We start from the raw sequence: 26,550 nt of genomic DNA, 5'->3' as shown, positions 1-26,550 counted from the left end.
AGCATGATAATATTTGCAATATTATTATATTAAAAGGGGCTTTGGTCATTACCCCTTAGGCCAATTACACTTTTCAAAAAGGATCTCGATTTATGCTTTCAGAAAAGGATATCAGTTTCAATTTTAGAGGAAGTTTCATATATATATATATATATGGTTAAACAAAATTTCACAAGTCACCTCAAATCACTCTCCAAAATCTTGTCATAATTATTTCATTTTTCTCTCTCTCTATCGAAGACATCTTGGTTGTTGAAAGATATTCATAACATTACAATGGAGAACATACAAATTACATGACTTAGATTTGTATTCAAAATTTCACAAACACCACCGGTGCATTAGGAGTCCTTTTTACAATGATTCAAAAAACAAGCTCAGGGGGATTGGTCCTGTTAATAAAAGTGTTTTTAAGCCTAGCCTGTTTTGCAAGTTTATGGATCGGCTTAACCACCACCAACCTATTTACATATATATAATACCTTTACATCGACAAAAAAGGATAAAAGGTCGAAGATGTGATTGTATAAGGCTTGAACTTCCCATGTGATGTTTTTATCAGTTCCTTTTAACTTCAACAATACATCATTGGCATCCGATAGGAGAAAAACACTTTTGTAGTCCATACTTGGTTTCATTCTAATAGAGGGGGTTTATTCCCGAAGTCTATTGTTGTTATTCTTCAAGTGGCAATAGAAACAGATGGATCAACTTCTTCCCCATGATGATTGTTTTGTTTTTATTTGTTGCTTCTTATCTTGCAAATATAATGCCTAAAACTACATGCTTTTCCCCAAATAATTAATAAAAACAATCCCAACAACCTTGCCCTCTTTTCTACATTTAGTGGGTGTACCACTCTTGGTACATGGCACAACAAACTTGAACATTCAACACCATAAGTAGCGAAACATGTTATCTCCACATTAAGTTACAAATGAATTCTAATGTGAGCAATGCTTCTGCTTGCTAAAATCTATATCTATATTATTTATAAAAGAGCAAATGCCTCTTTTTATTGGAATTTTTATTGGACGTTTTCTATCCCCTTATCTAAGAATACAATGGGCATAAAGAGTGTTCTTTACTCTCACTTTAGAAATTACCCACTTATAACTGTTCAAAAACTGTCCACTTGTAACCGTTTAGAAATTATCCATGAATTATTAATAGTTTCATCTTAGAGATACTATCACGTGAAAATGCATGTACATGTTTAATAGTATAATAAAAATCAGAATGGACTTTACCAAAGGAACGGAAGGACCATCTTTGTTCACGTTCCTTTATATTCCCTAACTGCTATCCATGCTACCACATTAGACTGTGATGGGCCATCTAAATATCAAATTTTACAGTCAAAAGAAGAGTTTTTTATACATATGTTAAATATACTTTTAGTTTACTATACCATCATAAATTAAGAGCAATTTATGAGGTTCATGTTAAGCCAAGAATCACTCAAACAAACTCCCCAAAGCATTCCCCTTATCTATTACTTGGAAATGCCCTCTCCTCCACCAATAGGATAAAGTTTCTGAAATCCTTCACTTTTCCTTGGAATGACATTGATCCTCTTATGAATCAACGAGAATGTAGAACTCATGTTAAAAATCTATATTAACACTAAGATTGAGACTCATTCATGGATTTGTAACTCTTGCTCAATAAAATCATATTTTACATTCATTTGATTTTTGGTCATAAAGTCTGAAATGATAATTGCAAAATAGGATGGAGAGATATCAAGATGAAAACTATGTGTAATCCCATGAAAATCTCCAACTAATTATTGATGAGAAAGGAAAGATGATGGAACTTAGTCAGTCATCCTTCAACTAATTATTGCTCAATGCATGTCTACTTTTTTGGGGTTTTTTTCAGACCTAATTTCTCAACCTCCTTTTACTATTTTATTGGGTTTATGTTTCTTGCAAGGGTAAATCTCTTAAACTATTCTTATTATTGTTCATGAAATTGACAACTGTACCCTTATTATTTAACTATTGTTTTGCACCATCAGATGTATATTTTCTTTTAAAAACTCAATTTTGCCCTTCATGCCTCTCCCTTCTTCACCATCCACACGTGACAATACGGATGTATACTTTCTTTTAAAAACTCAATTTTGCCCTTCATCCCTCTCCTTCTTCACCATCCATCTCCCCGGCAGCTGCTACAACGAACCAATCCTCGACGGTTGTTGGTAGTGCAACCGTTCCGCTACAGCAATCAATCGGCATTCTCTGACATCGCTCCGGCATCTGAACCCAACACAACAGAACCCACAGTTTCCATCTCAAGAAATCCGCAAGCTTAAGCTAATGTGAGTTCTTTTGTCCACAGCCACTGTAGTGAGAAAGAGAAAGTCACAGTTCATCACTTCATGTATTGGGCATCTTCACTTGTCAGCAACAGTGTTGAAATAGGGGCGAGAGGGAGAGAGAGAGAGAATGAAGGAACGGGGAAAGAGAGAACGAAGGGGACCGGGAGAGAGACGCTGCTGGAGAGGTCTGTAGCAGTGGTGGTGACGAAACAGGGGCGAGAGGGAGAGAGAACGAAGAGGATGGGGAGAGGGAGGGAGCTGCTGCTAGAGAAGTCCGCCGCTACTACTGTAGCAACGGCAGTGATGAGGAGGCGGCAGACAGTGGATTCAACGCGGTGAATCGATCTTCTTCAATTTCTGAACGGTTACAGTGAATCCATCTTCGGTGCTTGGCACGAATTCAACGCCATAGCTAACATTCCAACCCATAATTACTGTTACAGAGGCCAGAGTTGAGCTGAGCTGAGCTAGCTCTCTCATCAATCCTTATACGTTATTGAATGTGAATTTCGTCGATTGCTCTTTGTCTCTCAACTCTCTACTCTCAATATCTCGCCAAAATTTCAGTCTCCTTGCCTTCTCCATTACTGTTACAAAGGCCAGAGCTGAGGTGGAGTCCCCTCCACCTTCTCTCTCTCCTTCTTCCCCTTCGTTCTCGGCGATGGTAACTCCTCTCTCGATGGCGGATGAACTCCCATGTGAAGAGGCCGGCACAGATGGAAATCCAGAGCACCAGCACCGACACCCGCTTCCAGTTGTCCTCTAGGAAGTAGGCCACCTTTCGGTAGTATAGCTTGATGGGATTATGTTAGGTTTTAATCTCTGTTAAGTGGACTTACATATTCAATGAAACAATTGCATTGATGGACTATCTTGTAAGTGGGCTAAATCAAGTGATTCATTTAAAGCCTGACTTCAATAAAAGGGCATGGGGCTTAATTAGTGGATACAACATTTTGGCCCATATAGGCTTAATGGGATCCTATTAGGTCAAAATATAAAGGTTCCTAGGTTATGGTTCCCAATATGTTAAATCATCTAGCCGCCCTCTTGCTCTACCCCATTAGAGTCAAGAACTGAGAAAACCTAAGGAAAAAGGAAGATTTAATTGAGGAAAACCACAGTCGACCTACCATTGATTCATCACTCATTTTGCAAAGGTTTCTACTACTGCAATGGGTACAGGTATGCACGTTTAAACCTCCTTGATAACTGTAGCATGATATTCTTTGGGGTGCAACATGTCTTCTTGCTCTTCGTACATGAATGATATTGGTATGATTTTGCAAGACTACTGATTGATTTGCTCCCCTTGATTTATTGTTACAAGTGGTATCAGAGCCTTATATCATGTTCGGTTATTAGGATTATCGTTTTTCTTTTTATTGATTTCTTTGTGGTTGCCTCGATTGGATATAGTCATTCGGTTGTGTGTGCTTGTTGAACAGCCATGAAGCAAGGCTGTGTCGACAAAAAAAAAAAAGATGCATTGATGATTCAATGCGGCTTCGACAAAAAAAAAGATGCATTGATTCAATGCAGTTTTGGTCATTCGGTTTCAGTTTCGGTTTTGACCTTGTCATTATGATTCAATGCGATTTCGATTTCAGTTGACCAAAAAAAAAATAAAAGGAAGACGCATTGATGATTCAATGCGGTTTTGATTTCAATCGAAGGGAGAGACGCATTGATTATTCGGTTTTTCAGTCAATAAAAAAAAAGAACAAAGACGCATCGTGATGATGATTCAATGCTATTGCAATGCGTCTCTGGAAGCAAAAAAAAAAAAACAGAAGACGCATCGATGTTGCGTCTCTGGAATCGATGTTGCGTGTTTGGAACCCAAAAAACAAAAAAAAAAACAACAATGACGCATCAGTGTTGCGATGCGCCTCTGGAACCCATCAATGATTCGATGCATCTACAGAACCGACTCAAAAAAAATGGAATCATGATTTGCATGCACGTAAGCAATTTGCATGTGTCAGTTCTTGCATGGAAGTAACTTTGAACCCTTTTTAACTTTGTCATGCATGCGATGAATACAGTTTTGGATGAATACTTTTTTCTTTTCAAATTAAATTGATTGAAGCAGCATGTTACCAAAGTAGCATCATGCAATGATTTGAAATATGAAGATTTTGTGTGCTCATTGTCCATGCGGACATTGATTGGCCCAAAGGAAGGTTGATGTTCGGTCGGGCAGTGAACACACATGCGATGATGAATATTGATATTGTAAAGCTATTATCCATGTGAATAGTAGTCGGTCCAAAGAAATGCTATTGTTTGACAGGATTTATTATCAATGTCTGATTGTTGCGTTGAGAGTACCATTTACAATTGATGTTTCTGTGCAAACATTAAATGTCAAGTTGTGCTGGGTATCTTGCCTTTGTAATTTATATTATTATTGATTATATATTGTTTTTGTTCTCTATTCAGTTTCAGCAACTGCAAATAATGTTTCTGCTCAAATTAGTGCCATTCCCATGCTGAATGGTACAAACTTCAAGATCTAGAAAGAGAATGTGGAAATCGTTCTCGGCTGCATGGATTTAGACCTTGCGTTAAGGACGGAGCGACCCATCCCGGCTGAGGACAATTCCAATGAGGCAAAGTTGAGAAATGGGATCGTTCTAATCGCATGAGTCTGATGATTATGAAACGTTTCATACCAAAAGCGTTTCGGGGCTCTATTTCTAAGAGCAATAATGCTAAGGAATCCATTGTGGCGATACAACAATATTTTGCCAAGAATGAGAAAGCAGAGACTAGCAACCTTTTAGCTACTCTAATTTCTATGAGGTACAAGGAAAAAGGAAATACAAGAAAGTACATACTGGAAATGTCAAATCTTGCCAGTAAACTAAAGGCACTAAAGTTAGAGATAAATGATGATTTGCTCGTGCATTTAGTTCTCATTATAATACTCAAAAGGAGAAATGGACTCTTAATGAGATTATTTCTCAATGTGTGCAAGAAGAAGAAAGAATCCAAAGAGAAAAGACAGAAAGTGCTCACTTAGCATCAACCTCTCAGAATAATAAAAAGAAGAGGACTAAGGATACTGCAAATGGAATACCCACGCAGAAAAAGGCGAAGAAACAAGGTGATAGATTTACCTGTTTTTTCTACAAGAAAGGAGGACACATGAAGAAAGAGTGTCCCAAATGCGCCGCATGGCACATAAAGAAGGGTATGTCTCTCACTTTAGTTTGTTCTGAGACTAATTTAGCTTATGTACCTATAGACACTTGTGGATAGATTCTGGCGCTACTACTCGCATAAGTGTGTCTATGTAGGGTTGCAGCTGGAGCCGACTGTCAATTGATGCTGAAAGATTCATCTATGTAGGCGATGGCAATAAAGTTCCTGTGGAAGCTGTAGGACATTTTAGATTGATTTTAAAAAACTGGTTGTTATTTGAATTTAGTTGAGACATTTGTAGCTCCGTCATTTAAACGGAACTTAATTTCTATTTCCTATTTAGACAAATCTGGTTACTTTTGTGGTTTTGGAAATAATAAAGTTAGTATTTCTTTAAATTCAAATATTATTGGTATCGATATTTTAATTGATCATCTTTATATGTTAGAAACTATTGCTTCCCACAATGCAGTCCTGCATGCAAGTACTAAAGGTGCAAAGCGTAAATTAACCGAGAATTCTGCTTCCTTATGGCATAAGCGCTTAGGCCACATCTCTAAACAGAGAATTTAGAGGCTTGTATCGGACGAAATTCTTGATTCCCTTGATTTAACGGACTTCCAAATTTGTATTGAGTGTATTAAGGGAAAATTGACAAACACAAACAAAATAGGTGCCAATAGATGTACGAAAGTCTTAGAATTGATACATACGAACATCTATGGGCCATTCCCTACGCCTGCATGGAATGGCTAATAATACTTCATCACGTTCATAGACGACTATTCGTTGTATGGGTACCTATACTTAATAAGTGAGAAGTCTCAATCCCTGGACGTTTTCAAGTCTTATAAAGCTGAAGTTGAACTTCAACTTGGTAAGAAAATTAAAGCCGTCAAGTCTGACCGTGGTGGGGAATACTATGGCAGATATGATGGATCAGGAGAGCAACGTCCAAGACCCTTTGTTAACTTTCTAAATGAATGTGGTATCGTCCCACAGTACACCATGTCGGGTACACCCAACATGAATGGTGTTGCTGAAAGACGAAACAGGACACTTAAGAACATGGTGAGGAGCATGATTAGTCATTCTTCTTTACCTGAATCACTTTGGGGAGAAGCATTAAAAACTGCAGTGTATATCCTTAACAGAGTACCCAACAAAGCAGTAACTAAAACCCCGTATGAGTTGTGGACTGGGAAAAGACCTAGCATAAGGCACCTGCACATTTGGGGATGTCCAGTTGAAGCGAGGCCTTATAGGCCCAACGAAAGGAAATTGGACTGTAGGACAGTTAGCTGTTACTTTGTTGGATACACGGAACGTTCTCGAGGGTTCAAGTTCTATGATCCCACTACCCACTCCTTTGAGACGGGAAATGCGAGATTTTTTGAAGATGTTGAGTTTGGAGGGGAAGAATTAAGGAACGTCTCTTTTGACGAAATAGTTGTCTTGCAAGAAGAGAAATTCATTTATCTTCCTGATATTATTATCGCCAGTGATCAGACAACAATTCCTGACACTGTTCATAAAGCGATTCCGATTCAAGACAACAATGAAGTTCCTTCCATAGAGCAAACTCAACAACCTCAAGAAGTGTCACTGAGGGGATCCAATAGACAAAGGAGAAGTGCGATTCCAGATGATTATATCTTGCTCCTCCTAGAACAAGAAGATTTGGTAGGCTTAGCGGAAGATGATCTAATTACCCTTCGCAAAGCCCTTCAAAGTTCTAATTCTCAACATTGGATCAATGCCATGCAAGAAGAGATGAAATCCATGAAAGACAATGACGTTTAGTATATTGTCGAGTTGCTTGAAGGCTCGAAACCCATTGGTTGCAAATAGATATTTAAAACCAAAAGGGATTCAAAAGGCAATGTCGAAAGATATAAGGCTCGTCTAGTCGCCAAAGGTTTCACTCACTCCTTTAGGACAATAATGGCACTTGTAGCTTATTTTGATTTAGAGCTACATCAGATGGATGTAAAGACAATGTTTCTCACTGGAGACATTGATGAAACGATTTATATGGTTCAACCAGAAAACTTTGAATCCAAAGATTCAAAGTCTATGGTCTGCAAATTAAAGAAATCCATCTATGGTCTCAAACAGGCTTCTCGTCGATGGTATCACAAATTTCATCAAGTGATTACCTCATATGGTTTTGAGGTAAATGTGGTTGATGAATGTGTATACCACAAGTTCAGTGGGAGCAGGTTTATCTTCCTGGTACTATATGTCGATGACATACTGCTGGCGAGTAACGATATAGGGTTGCTGCACGAAACCAAAAAATTTATCACTAAGAATTTTGAGATGAAAGATCTTGGGGACGCCTCTTTTGTGCTAGGCATACAAATACTATGACATCGCTCTTGAGGCGTTCTTGGATTGTCACAAAAGGGCTACATCGAAAAGGTGCTAAGTAGAATCGGCATGAAAAGTTGTTCGTCGGGTGATACGCCTGTGGCTAAAGGAGACAAGTTTAGTTTCAATCAGTGCCCCAAAACAGACCTTGAAATAAAGGAGATGCAAAAGGTTCCCTATGCCTCGGCTATAGGAAGTCTGATGTATGTTCAAGTTTGTACCCGTCCCGATATAGCATTTATAGTAGGACTATAGGAGGTCTGAGGCATCCAATCATGGGATATGACTGCGTAACTTTGTCACGGGGCTGCGAGTGGTTAATGGCATTGAAAGGCCATTAAAGTTATTGTGTGACAATAAATCTGTAGTTCTGTATTCCAACAACAACAGAAGTTCTCTGAAGTCGAAACATATTGATATCAAGTTTCTATCTGTTAAGGAAAGAGCTCAGAGTGGCCAGATTTGCATATAGTATATAGGGACAAACTTCATGATAGTGGATCCGTTGACCAAGGGATTGCCACCTAAGGTCTTTCATGAGCACACTACTCATATGGGTGTAGGCATGTTTTATGATACCTTGATTTAGTGGGAGTTTTCTTTTCTTTTGCTCTTGGATGCACTTTGGATTAATGCATATTTGCATGTCTACATTTACACATAATAAAGTTTATGACTCTTTCCATTATCTACATCTCTGAATATGCTTGTGACTTTGATTGATCTCTCTAAAGAATAAAGTTGAACCAGTTATAAATAGGCATATTTTGATATCACATTGCATGTAATTTCCATGCTACTCATCCATACTTGATCTATGTCATTGAATGCATTGATACGGTGAGCATGAAAGGTTTAGTCACGCATATATGGGGCGAATGCTGTCATGGTCTCATATTAGTATAGGAGATGTACCAGATTGAAACTAAGGAGAAGTCTAAAGAAGTTAGCATAAGAAGTGTACACATAAGGAATTCTTTCAATATAATTGTTTCAGTTCTCATATATAGCCCAAGTGGGAGATTGCTAGATTTTAATCTCTGTTAAGTGGGCTTATATATTCAATGAAACAATTGCATTGATGGGCTATCTTGTAAGTGGGCTAAATCAAGTGATTCATTTAGGCAAAGCCCGTAAACTTCAATAAAAGGGTATGGGGCTTGATGAGTGGATTCCACATTTTGGCCCATATAAGCTTAATGGGATCCTATTAGGTCAAAATATAAAGATTCCTAAGTTATGGTTCCCAATATGTTAAATCATCTAGCCGCCCTCTTGCTCTACCCCATTAGAGTCAAGAACTGAGAAAACCTAAGGAAAAATGAAGATTTAACTAAGAAAAACCACAGTCGACCTACCATTCATCACTCATTCTGCAAAGGTTTCTACTACTGCGATGGATACAGGTATGCACGTTTAAACCTCCTTGCTTGTTCTTCCTACATGAATGATATTGGTATGATTCTGCAAGACTAATGATTGATTTGCTCCCCCTGATTTATTGTTATAGATTAGGCTCTTGTGTCAAAGTTGGTGCCCAAATTCGTGGAGTACTAATTCAGGGCTTGCAACAGTAATGTCTCCAAGCTATGAAACTGTAAAGCGTAATTTTGTTAAAACAAGAAACAAAACATGAGAACAGTCAATTTCGAGAGAGGATCTTGCGTTGCTCCGTGATGGTAACTCCTCTCCCGTCGACGGAGTTACCATGTCCGTCGAAAGGGGACGAAGATGAGGCTGGAGTGACGACAGAGGTGTTGTATACTCAAATTGGTGTTGTATTCTTAGCACCGACGCCAGAGCGCTGTTGGTTGTATTCTGGTTCTGGTAGTGCGCCTGAAGCTCTAGGAGAGCGGTCTGCTCAAAACCATCTACAATGGCCACATCAGATCCCCTCACAGCTGCAGGCTGCATCCATGGATTCGGTGGATATCATTTAGCATTTTCAAGGAAACCATGTTCTTCGACTTTGACTCTGATTGGAAACCGAGTTCGGGTTCTCCTTGCCAATGCCGCCGACGTGCCTGTGTAGCGACGACTGAGGAGTTTCGAATTTGGTGTAAGAGAAAAATGGATACTTCAGTCCTTTCAATAATATTTTAACAGCATTGGTAATTTTCTCAAATAGGAGTATCGTTATACAATAGTCAAACAGTAAGATCAATTTCGGAAAGGGGTAGGGATAATTCAAGAGATTTACCCTAAACCAATAATTCCAATTACTTTTCTAAAATACCTGCCATTGAACCTATGAAGTGGAACCTTGGCCATGCTGGGTTGCCTTGATGAAACCCAGCATTAGTTAGCCGTGCTTGGCCTCAGCGATAGCTTCGCTGTAGATGTTGGGTCCAAGGCTACAACACCCTTATAACCTGCATACTGAATTTGGAAGGCAGAAGGAGTAATCCTTGAGATTACAGTCAATTGCCGCTATGCGTGCAAACTCAACAGAAATCTTGCCAATTCCGTCAGAGAAAACGTATTTGGTTCCATCCTCTCCTTCAATCTCCACATCAGGAATAACTTCAATTTCATAGCTATTCACAGTCAATGTTTCAATGGATGAACCGAAAGACTGACCCAGCCTTGCTGCAAATTTTGCCACATGTCTTATGTTACGAAAATCGTCCATCCATTCTCTGATGCTATCTGCACTAAGCTCATTCATTGAAGCAAACATCCACACAGAATTTTCTTGCAGTTGACTTGATGAGAAGGCAAGAAACTCAAATACAAGTTCGTTGGAGAGATTTTATCGAATTCTTCATCAACGAATGAAGCACGGATAAAGCTATCAATCTCTTAAGGATAATGGCGCAAAACACGATTGGAAAGAATGGGTTCTGGACCATAGAAGTAAACCTTACAAGGGGTAATTTGAACTCTGCGAAGATGAACCACGCGAGTGCCCAACCAAACTCGAGGCGTTTTAGGAACATTCTTCGATGTCTAATACGTCCTCTATTGATTTCCCAACTATTTTACATGTTCAATCGCGTGCTTGATTGAATGGATGGAAATCAGAGTAAGACATGCTATTAGTCCCTTTGACTATTTTCTAGGGATGGAAATCAGATTTTGACTATTTACTGATTCTCAAACAAAACATCTGAGAGTCAAAAAACGAAAATAGCAGTCGATCTGAAACACCTACTGTGATTTCGACCGCTGGTAATAGATCGCCGCTGATGGAACGACTACCGCCGCTGGTTCAGTGAGAAGATGAAGGAGACGAGAAATCGATTTTAACTATGAAACAGGGGAAAACATATACTGATTCTCAAACAAAACATCTGGGAGTCAAAAAACGCAAATAGTAGTCGATCTGAAACACCAACCTGTTGCGATTTCGACCGCTGGTAATAGATCGCCGTTTCTGGAACGACTCCCGCCGTTGGTTCAGTGAGAAGATGAAGGAGACGAGAAATCACAGTGAGGAGATGAAGGAAAAGAGTATAAATTGCAGTGAATGGAAGGAGAACACTCCGCCATGAATGAAATCTTACCTCAATGTTCGCTAAAGGAGAGAAACCACCGCTGGTTGCAGAGAAGATTGTGTCGATGGGCAAAACCTTATACTCTTTTCTTCGAAGGGCATTAATGGTATTATAAAAATTTATTAGGGATCTGCTGCACTCTTCGCCGACCACTGGCGATCATTTATGTGTGGCTGCCGGTGGCCAGGATCGTCATACCTTCCATGTAGATGAAGCCGCCAATGGTCGAGTTTCAGCCAGGGGGTGTTTCTTTAAAAAAACAGGCGACCACCCGCTCTTCATTAATATCTAATGAGATCACCTGCCGCCAGCGATCATTTACATTAGGCCGCCGGTGACTGGGAGGCTCATATGGTGGTGTTTATGAAACCGTCGGTGGTCCACTTTCAGCCAAACAGGGGATGCATTTTTTTTAATACAGGCGACCACTGGCTCTTCATTAATATCTGATGAGTTCACCGACCACCGGCAATCATTTACCTTTGGCCGCCGGTGACCGAGAGGCTCATACATTGTTGCTTTTGAAGCTGCCAATGGTCATGTTTTGGCTGTGATCACAACATGCGCGTATTCACGTTGGGTAAAGGTGACAGATATTGTTTCGGGTCGGCTTTAAACCAAATCCAGTTTAATTATGTACATATATTTAATTACTGATACTTAATAAAAATGTTAATTAATTCGATTTGTTTTTAAACCAAACCTGGTTTAATTAAATGCTGATAATTAATAACAAGTACTTATATTTAATTACTCATAATTACTAATGATGTTAATAATAATTAACATTAATTAAGTAAGTTTGTTTTTAAACCAAACCCGATTTAATTAAATGTTGATAATTAATACCGATGTTAATAATAATTAATTAATACCATATTAATTAATATTCTTATTAATGAATAATTATTAAATGATAATTATATCAGTAATATTAATTATTAATATTATTGTTTTCAATTAATAAATATTAAAATATTATTAAGTATAATAATATAATAATATGTATTATTAATATACTATTATTATTAATTAGTATTAATATATTACTAATAATTAATTACTACTAATTATTATCAGTAATTATAATTAATAATATTATTATTATCCAATATTTATTTGATTTAGTCAAAGTCAAATTATAAAACTTTCAATTATTCAATATTCACAAAATAACTTAATTATAGATACAATTATTATTTCATTAATTAACTAAAAACATTAATTATAACAAATTAATTACTTGATGATAATATTATTATTGCTTATTAATAGTACTATTATTAAATAATTCAATTTATTAATTCAAATATAAATATAATTATTAAATAATTAGTGAAACTCAAATAAAATAATATTACTGTAATAAACAAAAAATGTAAAAACCAAAATGACACATACATGTGACTGCCCCGTAACGGGGTCAAACGCTAGATAAAATATTGTAAATATCTTCAATTAAACAAAAATCTATCAGAAAATAAAATGAATTTGAATAATTATAATTAATAATATTATTATTATACAATAATTACATGATTTAGTGAAAGTTAAACTATAAAACTTTCAATTATTCAATATTGTTAAATTAAATTAATTATAAAAGCAATTATTCATTAATTAACTAAAAATTTAATTGTAACAAGTTAATTACTTACTATACACAAATTAAGTACATACATAATAAGAATATATTATTACTTAATAGTAGTAATAATAATAATAATAATAATAATAATAATAGTATCATTATTATTACTTTTATTATTATGATTGTAATATTATTATTATCATTACTGATATTCTAATTATTAATATATAAATAATACTAATTATTATTAAAAAAATGTAAATATGAAAAGTGAATTGCTTAAAATTATTTGCTGAAATTACGGATATCAATAATTTTAATATTACTGATTTCAAAATCAGTACATACATAATAAGAATATATTATTGCTTAATAATAGTATTATTACTTACTACTACTACTACTACTACTACTAATAATAATAATAATAATAATAATAATAATAATAAAATCATTATTATTACTACTATTATTATTATGATTGTAATATTATTATTACTACTGATTTTATAATTATTAAAATATTATTAATATATCAATAATTTTAAAATCAATACACACATTATAAGAGTATATTATTACTTAATAATAATAATATTATTATTATTATAATTATTAATATATTAATAATACTGATTATTATTAAAAAATTGTTAATAGGAAAATTGAATTACTAAAAATTATTTGCTAAAATTACACGTTGTAATTAATTTCTACTAATTAATTATTGATAATTAACAGTGATAACTAATTACCGAGAATGGATTAGAAGGATTAGAAGGTCATGGTTAAAGGGTTTAAAAGAAGGTCATTATTGAATATTACCTCAAGGTTGCGAATGGATTTGAAGGTCATTACTATTGTTAAAGAGTTTAATAGAAGATACTTTCATGAGAGCACAATTATATTTGGTGGTAGAAAGAAGAGTCTCCAAAGTATGTTTATTTTTGCTCCCATTGTATGTCAATTCTTTTTCTTTCTTAACTACTGTGATTTTATTATTGTTCATACAAGTTTCAATAGACTTCTTCATTTATTAGAAGTTTATTATTGTTTATAAAATTATTAATTCTCTAATGAAGAATATGAAATCATAAAACCGATATTATCAAATAGTTTCAAAATTGAAAACTTAATTTATTCAAAAAACTGATTTACAATATATATGTATGGATGTATGTATAGCATTAACTTCCCCATACTTAGTATGGGGTCATTCACTAGTTTATTTTTATATTAAAACATTATAAACCTAATGGGTCTTTATTATCTCTCGTAAAATAAATATTTACTCTAATAAATCTCTTTCTCTCTCTCTCTCTCTCCTTAATAGTCAATGTTTGTAACATCTTCCCTCCCCATTAAATCTTTATTTTCCTCTTAAATATCTCTTAATCCCTTTTAGCTCTCTCTAATAAAGTAGGGTGTAAATTAGATGGGTTGAGTTAGATTAAGGGTCAACTTCAACATGAACATTAGTTTGGACCTAAATTTGCGTACCAGTATATAGGGTGAACCAATCTAAACAAATCATTGCTCCTTTCCTTGGGTTATTAGTTTTTTCCCTAGTTTGCTCCTTTCTTTAGGCTTAGGCTTTTTTCCATTGTTTTTATTAATTTAATTTAATGTAGAATTATTTAATGGATTGTTCTAATTCAATAGTAAAATGTAAGAAATAACTTAATGTGAGTTTTTTATTATTTTCATCAATTCAATTTTAAAATTGTTTTTTTTTTCAGCTTGGTTATTAATCCCATGCTAATTAAGAACATTTTTTGGCTTTATAGGGCTACACAATGGGAGGTAACCCATTGGCCCAACTCAATAAGTCTCTACTACAACTAACTAGATAAGGTATCAATAGAGTCATCATCATTTGCTTTATGTGCTTCTCATAATATACAAGCTATATAAAAACGAAAATTCAAAAATAAATAACTGAAAAAGAAAAAATAAATCCACTATTCAACATGTAAAAATGTTGAAATACAACATCTTATGCATCACATGGGGTCTCTACTAGTGTATATCCATAAAAGGGTGAACTCTCTCTCTCTCTCACACACCCATTCTAAAGAAAGTTTAGAATGCTCAATGTTCAAATTTTTATTCATTCCTTTCCAAATGAAAATTCCTTAAAGATTGGTGATATAAGGGCTCAATTAACTATCGTTGCCCCTACAAACCAATCTACTAGCAATAGATGCACTTAATTAAACTTGCATCCCAAACAGATGCATACTTACTATGGAACTGTACATAGCAGATGATAGAGGAAAATTTGTTCAACCATATAGCCAACAACCCACTTAAATTTCTACCAAACACTAACCACACACTTGGAAAATCACTTCAAAACACTTAAAATTAAACACAGTTCTTTGGTCTTTCTATCAGGGAACAGTTCCTTGATGCCCTTTCAAGTAGGGCACCCTTCAATGCAGAAAAGATGGAGGGTGCTAGTACGGGGGGAGCAGTTGTAAGTACTGTACTCATTTAACCTTTTCAAGAAATTCTATCTGGTTGGGTTGTATTCACTAGGGCTTGAAGAAGGATCTCTTTGTGGGAGCTCTCCCAACAGCCCTCATCAAGTTGGCCAACTCAAGAACTCTAGCTACCTTTGTTCCTTTCTTTGCCTCAGCTGATGCTCTCCTCTCCTCTGCTCTTCGATGTGCCTTTGCCACCTCGTTTTGCATTTTCTCCAATGCTTTAGCTCTTTTATCCTCTAGCTTTCTCTACAAACAAAACAAAGTTTATGTATCATGAGTCATGACTCCATGGATTATTACTCAAGTAATTAGATCACCATAGTTTACAGAAGAAGATCAATGATAAATAAGTTTAACTATTTACAACTTGGAATTGAATGAAATTATCATATGGGGTGTGGGTGCAATTAATTAAATTGTTCCTTAATTACTCACCTCAACCTTCTTCATCCAAGATGTTGCCTTCTGGACCTGTTCATCCTCCCACCCATTGACGATCGCATCCTCCCTCTTGAACCTGTTATTGATCTTAGCAATCTTGGCCGTCTGCCACGCCGATATCTTGGATTCTATCTCCTCCCGCTTCACCCTCTGCAACGACACCTCCTCGGCCATGCCACTTCCAGCAGACGGACGTCTAGGAGAGGGGACGGGGTCGAGCGGATTGTTATCTAGGACAATGGCCAATGGGTTCGTCACCTCCGGCAACCGATCGTCCTCCCCAATCCTGGCCAGGTTGTTCCCGACGTTGCCACCCTCGTTTTCATAGCCATCGGCGTTCCCGATTGCAGAGCCAGCAAGGACCAAAGCATTGAACTCGCGACTCATGCTCGTGAAGTTCTCGCTGGAAGCACCGTCGCTGCTCATGGACAAGGTGGATAGCCTGTGGCTGCTCGTCTCCCAGGACTCCCTCTGCCGAGCTCGATTCCCTGCTGGGGCCGGCGGTGGCGTTAGAGCATGTATATCCCTGATGACCTGATCTCCATCGCCATGATTCTCTCTTCCATTGCTTACATCTCTCTGAGTCTGATCATTCGACATGTGAAGAGCTCAAGATCCTAATTAGTACAATACCGACCCGGACAAAAGCAGTGGAGCAAAGTAGGACGCAATCCCTTCCAATACAATCATACTCGCAGGCTCGCAGCTTATTAGCAGAAGAACCAAGAACGTCAATTTCTCTCACTAAAGCCAACGAGAAATTTTAGCCACACCCCTCCAAATTCAATTAATATAGTCGTCCAGGAATTATACAACTGCAAATCTTCCATGTGTTTGCCACATCACCCACTCAGAATCCTATACGGACGGTAGTGGGCCACGACGTGTCAACCTAATAATGGCCCCACATGTATTAAGCTGACGTGGACATGATTGACCCAATTACACGAGTACAACTGCAGAGGATTTTGACCCTTCCTAAGGGTTGTTTGGTCACAGCCAAATTGGCTGAACTGAATTGCTTTTTATTTTGTTTTTAGTGAATAAATTATTCATGAGGATGCTAGCCCTTTCATGACTTCATCCATAAAAACAAATAAATTATTCGGTTCAGCCACTCTCTAATGTGAACCCCCATAAGTTGATGATACATTCCAAATTGTCCACGTCATCCATCAACCGACTTTCAAAGGGTCGTGTGGGGAAGGAATCTAGACGGGTCACCTCATTCGGAACCCTAGTCTTTTTCAAGGAAAGCTGACGTGGCATCCATAAACCTAATTAGTTAGACAAATAAACATAAAGAAACTTGTTTTAGATTTTAATCTTAGTGTCGGCCAGGCCACGAGATATTAGACCAGCCAACAGAGGTAGGTAGTGGGCCGGGCCCAGTATCCCACTTTGACACACGTTGAAAAATGTGGGTACTTTTTGGACACGTGGTGGACGGATGTTCTGCGGTGAGTCCTACATCAGGTTGCTCGGACCCTCCATCAATGCGTGTAAATTAGGGCACCTCTCATTAGGGTTATTATTAATAATAACAGCTTTCTGGAAGGATGAGAGATGCTTGGAATATCACTTTCTAGTCTTCAATTGCCAAGCACCATGATTATTTTTGTTTGGAGCCATCTGATGATGTAATGGGTGGGCATAGTTGGGTGAGGATTTAGCCACGTGTCCACCCAAATACAAATGTGACGTACACGTGTCTATAGGTTCGTTGGGGTGTAGATGTTAAAAGGAGAAAAAGAAAGCGAATTGCCTTATCCTTTGGCTTTGGCTCCACTTGTCTAAGCATAGGAAATTCGAAATGGCACCAGGTCATATTCCGGTTCAACAAGACAACAAATCTATATCCAAATTCAATCTGATCACGCCAATGTTAAAAGCTATAAAGCAGCAAAATGCAATTAGTTGCTTCGTTGCTTAGGGAGGGAAATTTTGTTCATCTAATTTGATAATATAATTATTTTATTATTTTCAATTTATTTTGTCCTGTAATAAGAATAATTGAACACCGATAAGCCATTAATCATGTATTTTTGTCCCTTCTTTTGAAATAAAGTGGAAACCCCACTTCTCTACAAGTTAGGTTTTTTATTTTAAAAAGATTTTCAGCATGTATTATCACGGATTAAAATATCGATATCGAACAATTTGGATACGGATACAAATACAGATATGCTTTAAGAATATATGAATATGGACGAAAGATTTAGATATGCTAGGAAAATACATAGAAATTTCATAAATATATTAATAACACCAAATTTAAAATCAAATAACCACAAATAATGTATAAATACCTAATAAATATATATTTTAATGGTATGTATGAAAAAATATATTACAATTAATATATTAAGATGCATAGATATCATTCAATTTTATAGATATGCATCAATCAAGAGTTCAAATATAATTATTACATTATTAGTATTTTTGTTTATATAGTTTTTCTAAAATTAAAAGCTATTTTTTTGTATAAAGGTAGAATTGATAGATTCTATTTAATATTATATTCCCAAATATTTTGTAAATATTTAATATATTGTTATTTAATGTGAGGTGAATTAGAATATTAATTAATAATTTATATATATATAGATATATAAATTTTAAGTATTAAAATAATTATTCTATTATAAATAATTTTATTTTCATGCATTTCTTGAGATCAAAATCTTTTTTTTTTATTTTAATGTGAATTTGATAGGTTATTTATTTGGTTATTAAATTAGTTTATAAAACAATAATTTTTTGATATTATTCTTTTAATTTTTAGTAGGAATCATTAAACATAAATGTGTTATTTAATAGGATTGCATGCAGTATGGACATACAGTCTTTAATAAAATTTAATGTATTTCAATAATTAACATGAGAGTCAAACTGGGCTAATGGTTTAGGGGTGAATTTGGAATTGAATAATGTGTAGGGAGGCTCAGGTTCGAATGTGAATCCATTATAAATGGACTAGGTCCAATCCAATCGAATGAATGTTTTGGACAAATTTGGACTGGTCCAATTCAATGTCTGGATTGTCCAATCTGTTCAAATTCATTTTGATTTAGATTGGTTTCAACACAAACCTGGTCCATTGGAACATATACTCTTATCTTATATCAATGGACCAGATATTGGTTTAATCCAACCCAATCCAATATAAATTTGTTATGGACGGACCAGGTCTAATCCAATCTAATAAATATTTTGGGCCGGATTGGTCCAGTTCAATATGTCTTGTTGGTCCATTCAATCCGTTCAAATTGATTTCGGACTGGACGTGATCCAATCCAAAACCGGTCTATTGACACCCTTACATGAGAGTGCTTGGAGAAAGAGGAAAATAATGTATTAAAGGGTCTGTTTGGTTTATAATTGGAATCAGAGTCAAAATCAGAATGGTCTATTCCTATAGCTTATTTGGTCCAAACAAGAATTGGAATGGGAATTAAAATAAGCTGGAATGGAGTATTAGCCCCAAGGGAGGGGGAAGAAATGACCATTTCCTCAAATGGGAGAATGGTATTCCATCAGGAATGGGAATAGAATTTCGATTTGGGCATTCCAATTCCAACTCTAGATGTACTCCTATTCTTATGAATCAAATGACAGCTTGTGTATACGAAAGATATTGTTCTTCCCTTTTTTCCTTGCATTCATTCTTTACACTGAATGAGTATATATATATATATATATACAACCCTATTCTATCTTTCCTTGTTGTACACAAACTACCCCTCAGGTAAGAATTCTCCCTTGGATTAAGGGATGACTAACTATGGACATGATAAGAATTGTCCCTTGAATTAAGGGATATTCTTCTAGTTTGACAGCTCACGCCAATACTCCCCCTCAGTTTGGCGCGTACAAATCTTGGATGCCCAACTTGCCAAGTGAGCTATAGAAGTTTTTACTGGATACAACTTTTGTAAGTATATCTACTAGTTGGTCTTTAGACTTGACAAAAGGAAATCGAATGATCTTATCTTCAATATTTTGTTTGATGAAATGTCGGTCCACCTCCACATGCTTTGTTTGATCATGTTGGACAGAATTATGAGAGATATCTATGGCAGCCTTTTTTTTCACATAATATGTTCATTTCAGAGGTTGGGGAGAAACCGATTTCCGTCATCAATATTCTAAGCCAGAGAAGCTCACAAAGACCTTTAGCCATTCCCCGAAACTCAGCTTCAGCACTTGATAAGGCCACCACCTTTTGGTTTTTGCTTCTCCATGTAACAAGATTCCCACCGACAAATGTAAAGTACCCCGAGGTGGATTTTCTATCCGAGATATTTCTAGCCCAATCTGCGTTTGTATAGCCTTCAATTTTCAAATGATTATTCTTTGAGAACATTAGTCATTTTCCAGTTGAGGACTTCAAATATCAAAGAATTCGCATTACAGCATTCATGTGATCTTCGCTTGGGCAATGCATGAACTGACTCACTACACTGACAGCGTAAGCGATGTCAGGGCGAGTATGTGAGAGATAAATAAGTTTACCAACCAGCCTTTGATATCTTTCCTTATCAGTAGGTACTTGGTCTGGGTATTCTCCAAGTTTATGGTTTTGAATAATTGGTGTTTCTGCTAGTTTGCACTCCAATTGTCCCACTTCGGGTAGTAAATCTAAGGTGTATTTTCGTTGAGACAGAAATATACCTTTCCTTGATCTAGCAACTTCAATTCCTAGAAAATATTTGAGCCTTTCCAAGTTCTTCATTTCAAACTCAGTTGCCAATTGCTTTTGAAGTGTTGCTATTTCTCCTTAATCATTTCCTGTGATAATCATGTCATCCACATATATTATTAAGGTTGTTACCTTCCCTTGTCGGTGCTTTAGAAATAGTGTATGGTCTGAGTTGTTTTGTTGAAATCCATATTTCTTCATCGCAAGACTAAACCGCCCAAACCATGCCCACGGTGATTGTTTCAGTCCATATAGGGCTTGCTGCAGTTTAAATACAACTTTGGTCTTGGAATTCGTTGTATAACCAAGTGGGATGTCCATGTATACCTCATCTTCAAGATCACCACGGAGGAAAGTGTTCTTTACATCGAACTGGTGTAGTGGCCAATCAAGGTTTGCTGCAAGAGATAATAAAACTCTAACTGTATTCAATTTGGCCACTAGTGAGAATGTCTCTTGATAATCTACGCCATATGTTTGAGTATAACCTTTCGCGACCAGCCTCGCTTTGTATCTCTCGATCGACCCATCCGCCTTGTATTTAATGGAAAATACCCATTTACACCCTACACGTCTTTTCCCTTTGGGCAAGGTGACAAGAGTCCATGTTTTGTTCTTCAATAGTGCCTCCATTTCTTCCTGTATGGCCTGAGTCCATTTCGGGTTCGTCAAAGCTTCTTGAACACTGGTGGGAATATGATTTGAGGACAATTCTTGCACAAATGTTTTGAGAGGTTTCGAGAGTCTCTTTGTTGATACATAATTGGCAATTGGATACTTTGACCTCCGATCCTCAATATCTGGAGAATATCTATTTGGCGGTTTGCCACGATTATGCCTGAAAGGTAAAGTGTAACCAGTAGGAGTATTCATATCATTAGAGCTTGAAGGTGTAGTAGGAGAGTTTACCTCAGGAATGTTCTCATTCGTTTCAAGAATATTCTTAGGAGATGGGTCTTCAGGCACTGTGGAGGTAGGGGTCTCTATTTCTGCTGGAAGTAGCGATGTAGATGTTTCTAGTGTTGTAGATGTCTCTCTTGAAACTATATCAATTGTAGAAGGTTCCTCGTTGACCACCATTTCTGGTCTAGAGTGTTCCGTATTATCCACCATTTTTGTTGAAGCACTATTATTCAGCCAGTCGAGTAGAAACCAATTTTGTTCTTCACTCTGACTCTCCCCCTAAAGAGAAGAATTGGATTCGGAAGGACAGTAGAATGTTTCAAATTCCAAAAAAGTGACATCCATGGTAACATAAGTGCGTTGGGTGGTTAGATCATGACATCAGTATCATTTCTGATGTAACGCATACCTTAAAAATAAGCACCGAGTTACACGTAGATCAAGTTTTGTGCATTGACTTTTATGCAGATTTACAAATGCCACATAACCAAAAACTCGAGGTGGATTCATCAACACGGTTGGTAGAGAGACATGTGATGAAAGAACTTGTAATGGTGTCTTAAAATGTAAGACTCGTGATGGCATTCAGTTAAGGAGGTGTACAGCAGTAGCAACAGCATTAGCCCAATATCGGTTAGGTACATGTGTTCCAAGTAACAAAGCACGAGCAGTTTTGAGTATGTGCCGATTATTTCTATCAGCAATGCCGTTTTGCTGTGGGGTCTGTGGACATGAAGTCTCATGAAGTAGTCCATGAATCCAGAAATAATCTTGGAACTGTTGATTCATATATTCCCCGCCATTATCAGACCTAAGAACCTGAATTTTAGCTGAGAACTGAGTGTTCACCATCATATGAAAAGATTGAAATACAGTTAACACTTCATCTTTATGTTTCAGCAGATATAACCATGTCATGCGAGTGCAGTCATCAACAAATATTACAAACCAGCGAAACCTAGACATCATAGTTACCGGGGATGGTCCCCACACATCCGAGTGAATTAAAGCAAATGGAACTTTACTTTTATTCATACTTAAAGGATAAATAGTTCTATGATTCTTGGCTAAGATGCAAGTGTTACATTGAAAATCATGAGGCTGCATATCCGTAAATAAATTCGGAAATAAATGTTTCATGTAACCAAATGATGGATGTCCCAACCGGCGATGCCAGATCCAAATCTATTGTTCTTTGGTGTTACCTTGATGATGTGCATGATGTGCTTGACCCATACTAAGATCATCCATGTAGTAGAGCCCCCCTCCTAATACCACGCCCAATTATCTCCTTGGTGAGAATATCCTGAAGAAGACAAAAAGTAGGATAGATGAGCACAACACAATTTAGATCAGTGGAAATTTGGCTAACAAATAGTAATTTATGGGAGAGAGAGGGAACAAGCAAAGTGTTATTTAAGGATATTGCAGGTGATAAGGTCACAGTGCCTGCTCCTGTGACTGGAGATATAACCCCATTGGCATTAGCAATTGTAGTCCGTCTTGGTGGTCAAGTTTTTGAAAAATCAGTAGCATCATAGGTCATGTGGTCGGTAGCCCCTGAATCAAGTATCCATGCATTGCTATCAATAGTGTTATGGGAAAAATTGTTTCTTGAGTCTGAGAGGAGTATGTCTCCTTGTGGTACTTCAATAGGTGGTGTGAATGAAAGTTGGGGTTCTACTGTTACCATCGCAGCCTTACCACTAGTTTCAGCCTTGTCTTGACGTTTTCGAGCTTGGAGTTCATGCCACCAATCAAGGTAGCCATGTAGTTTGAAGCAATTCTCCCATATATGTTTCGAGTTACCACAATGAGAACACTTAGTTCTATCAGAAGATGTTCGTGATTTAGAAGACATACCAGATTTTTCGTTGCTCAAAGAAAGATAGCCCATTGAGGATGAAGTAGGTTGTCCAGTTTTAACACTTTTGGAGGCCAAAACAGCTCCTGGAGTTTCAGTATTGATACTGGTGATCATGACCTTTTGCCAAATAGCTTCCCTACAAACCTGTGCGTATGCCTGTTCAACAGTGGGAAACGAATGCATTTGGAGTACATCTGCTCGAATCTTGTCAAGTCTGTCATCAAGGCCGTCCAAGAAAATATACACTCTTTCTTCTTGGAGAAGATTATTATAATGTTGAATATCCATAGCACACTCCATTGGATTTGGACGACGAAAATCAATTTCACGCCACAAACCTTAAAGATCATTATAATATTTTTCAAGAGATCCTCCAAACTGTCGCAAGCGGGTCACACGACGTCAGAGATCGTATACTTGCGAGGTATCGCTTCCATCAAAGCAAGTAGTAGCAACAGAATCCCACACCATCTTTACTATAGGGAATCAAATAAAGTTACCAATCAAGGATACGTCCATGGAGTTAGTTAACCATCCCTTGACAATAGCGTTGTCTGTGCGCCATTTCTGAAAGGTTGGGTCAGTCTGAGGAGGCTGGGGAAGCTCGCCATTAATATATCCCAATTTGTCTTTGTCGGAGATATACATCTCAACAACTTGAGACCAAAGAGCATAGTTGGTGCCGTCCAACTTGATGCCAATCGGAGCCCGGGAGTCTCTGTAGTTGAGGTCAGTCTGTGCAGGATTTCAACCATTCTGGTAGTCAATTCGGTGAGGGTAGGGTTGGATCATTGTTCCCCAGAAGGATCTGAGGTTTCTGAATCGGACATGGTTGTATCCACTGAAAGACGTCCTTGCTAATGGCGTCTCAGTGTCCAACAGACCATGAGGTCATAGATTGGCTGGCCAAGTCCTGCATAGCTGCATCCGATGTTACCGGAAGGAATGAAGAGAAAGAGTATATAATAAAATTGTTGAAGATGCCACGACCCAAGAGATCACCTAGGATAACGGAGAGAGGGTTCCCTTTTGGGTAATTTTCAAACCTCGTCTTCAGCATATACTCGACGTTATTCAGATTGGCTGAAATTGTGTTTTTGAGCAAATGGACATGGATGGTCTTGTTGGGAAACTTCTTGAGGAGATGGGTATACCAGTCGCAGAGATTGTTGAATTCAATCGACCAGCTCGCAGTGAGATAACTTAATGGTAAGCGGCTTGGATTGCAGGAACGACATTTCTGATCTTAGTGGTTCCTATCAGGATCAAGAGCAACAGATGAATGAGCTCGAGACGCAGAAGGCAAGGTAGACGAGTTGGTCACGGATCGATACGCTCTGATACCATGACAGCTTATGTATACGAAAGATATTGTTCTTCCCTTTTTTTCCTTGCATTCGTTCTTTACACTGAATGAGTAATATATATACAGTCCTATTCTATATTTCCTTATTGTACACAAACTACCGGTAAGAATTATCCCTTGGATTAAGGGATGACTAACTATGAACATGATAAGAATTGTCCCTTGAATTAAGGGATATTCTTCTAGTTTGACAGCTCACGCAAATATCAAACGGGCTCTTTTTTTGTTCATCTTATCATGATAGATCAATATAACAGAGGTGTGGGCAGCTCTAGTAGCTTACAAAGTCGCTTATTCTTTTGGGGGAAAGAATGTCATCATAGAAGGGCGATTGTCAAATTTTCATCAACAATGTGAAGGGTTGGGAAGTACCACCCTAGATTGTTAAAACCACCATTGAATATTTGATTTTTCTTAACTTCGGGCTGAATGCTATTTACTGTTTAGAGAGGCGGATGGAACGTATGTTGGCTGGCTAATTTGGGTCACCGGTTCAGTTTTAGTAGGATTAGTTATTTAGATTAAGAGTTTAATTACATTTGCTTTTGTGATATGTTGGGGAGAGACTCCTAGGGGTGGCAATTTTCCCAGTCCCTGATGTGTATGCGGGCTCCCCAACCTGATGGGGTTGGGTATGTGGGGTATATTTTGGCGGGATTGGGGTCGGGGATGGGGCTATCCTTGAATCCCCGATCGGGGGCAGGAACGGGATGGGGAATGCAATCCCTGCCCCAACCTGGCCCCGATTAATATATATATATATATATAATACTATATTATTTATAATATTTATAATATAATAATATAATATTATATATTATGTTATTATTCATTTTTTATTAAAACTTAAAAAACACTCGAAGTGTCGAATCTTCAAGACTTCGACAGAGAGACTAACAACAAAGAGAGAATTCTGAACCCATAAGGGCCAGAACCTAGTCTTCTTCTTCCTTCGTCTTCGTCATCGATTCGCCGACCACCATCACTATCACCACTCGCCTGTTGAACATCAGACGTCGTCGGACCTCTATCATCGTCGACCACCAATCTACCACTCAATGAGGAGGAAGTGGAGGAGAAGTAGAAGGAGAGAAGATCTGAATGGGTTTTCGGCAGATAATCTCGACAGATCTGAATGAGTTTCTTGGTAGATAACATGGAGATCTAAATGGTAGTGCTTTGGGTTTTGGTTGATTCTTTGTTTTTTTTTTCCTATTTTCCTTTTTTTCAGTGGAGGAGTTGGTGGCTATTTGTATATTTTGGAGCTCTGTGGTGGCTATTCATATCTTTTAGTCTGTTGATTCTTTGCATTTGCTCCAGCTGTTATAGGGCTAAGAATCTGGATTTTGTAGTAGCCCTCGGGGATTTGGGTCCCCGACAGAGAATTCATCCCTGTTGGAGTCGGGGATGGGGGAGGATTCCTTTTCCCGACAGGGATCAAGGACGGGGATGGGGGGTGATTTGGGGATCGGGGTCGGAGATGGAGAATGTAATCCCTGCCCCAAAGCCGCCCCGTTTCCATTCCTAGAGACTCCTACCTGCTGTGTAGCCACTTTTTTCATTTATTATCAAAAGAAATCACACACGGTTTATTGAAGTTGTATTTACACCATTTTTATAGAAATTATATTTACATCAATTATTGATGTAAAACGTCGTAAGTGGAGTTTACATCAGTTTTAGATTTTTAACTACACTCCATCCAAATGCTGACAAATATAAATCAGAGGGTTTTAATTATGCCGATCAGTATTTACACAACAAACAAAGACAACCTATATGGTAATAAAGATGAGGGTTACTTAGTCTCTTTTAAGAAAGGATTAGTGATTATTTGTAAAC

The 26,550-nt window shown here is 37.2% G+C and overlaps 1 protein-coding gene and 1 long non-coding RNA gene across 2 annotated transcripts; both read right to left on the bottom strand.

Annotated features, from left to right (window-relative positions):
* Nucleotides 1-9,935: 9,935 nt before the first annotated feature.
* LOC148872489 (uncharacterized) lies at nt 9,936-11,934 on the bottom strand. Its single transcript, XR_016107933.1, has 4 exons — nt 11,356-11,934; nt 11,188-11,225; nt 11,004-11,098; nt 9,936-10,849 (listed from the first exon to the last, which is right to left on the bottom strand). It is a non-coding gene; the product is annotated as an uncharacterized LOC148872489 (long non-coding RNA).
* Nucleotides 11,935-15,018: 3,084 nt separating this feature from the next.
* LOC148872488 (remorin 4.1-like) lies at nt 15,019-16,641 on the bottom strand. Its single transcript, XM_088972883.1, has 2 exons — nt 15,862-16,641; nt 15,019-15,672 (listed from the first exon to the last, which is right to left on the bottom strand). The coding sequence occupies exons 1-2, from the start codon at nt 16,465-16,467 to the stop codon at nt 15,475-15,477; spliced, it is 804 nt and encodes a 267-aa protein (XP_088829009.1). The 5' UTR covers nt 16,468-16,641; the 3' UTR covers nt 15,019-15,474.
* Nucleotides 16,642-26,550: the final 9,909 nt, after the last annotated feature.

The sequence above is a fragment of the Nelumbo lutea genome, chromosome 2 (assembly GCF_056320005.1).
Source record: "Nelumbo lutea isolate HS-2025 chromosome 2, American lotus-T2T, whole genome shotgun sequence".
NCBI lineage: Eukaryota > Viridiplantae > Streptophyta > Magnoliopsida > Proteales > Nelumbonaceae > Nelumbo > Nelumbo lutea.
The sequence above is the reverse complement of the archived record's forward strand: the minus strand, read 5'-3'. Positions and strand labels throughout refer to the sequence as shown.

Coding starts and splice junctions, on each gene's coding strand:
- LOC148872488 (XM_088972883.1), bottom strand. CDS start 16,467: ATGTCGAATGATCAGACTCAGAGAGATGTAAGCAATGGAAGAGAGAAT. Junction 15,673..15,861: donor CTTGGATGAAGAAGGTTGAG/GTGAGTAATTAA, acceptor TTTTGTTTGTAG/AGAAAGCTAGAGGATAAAAG.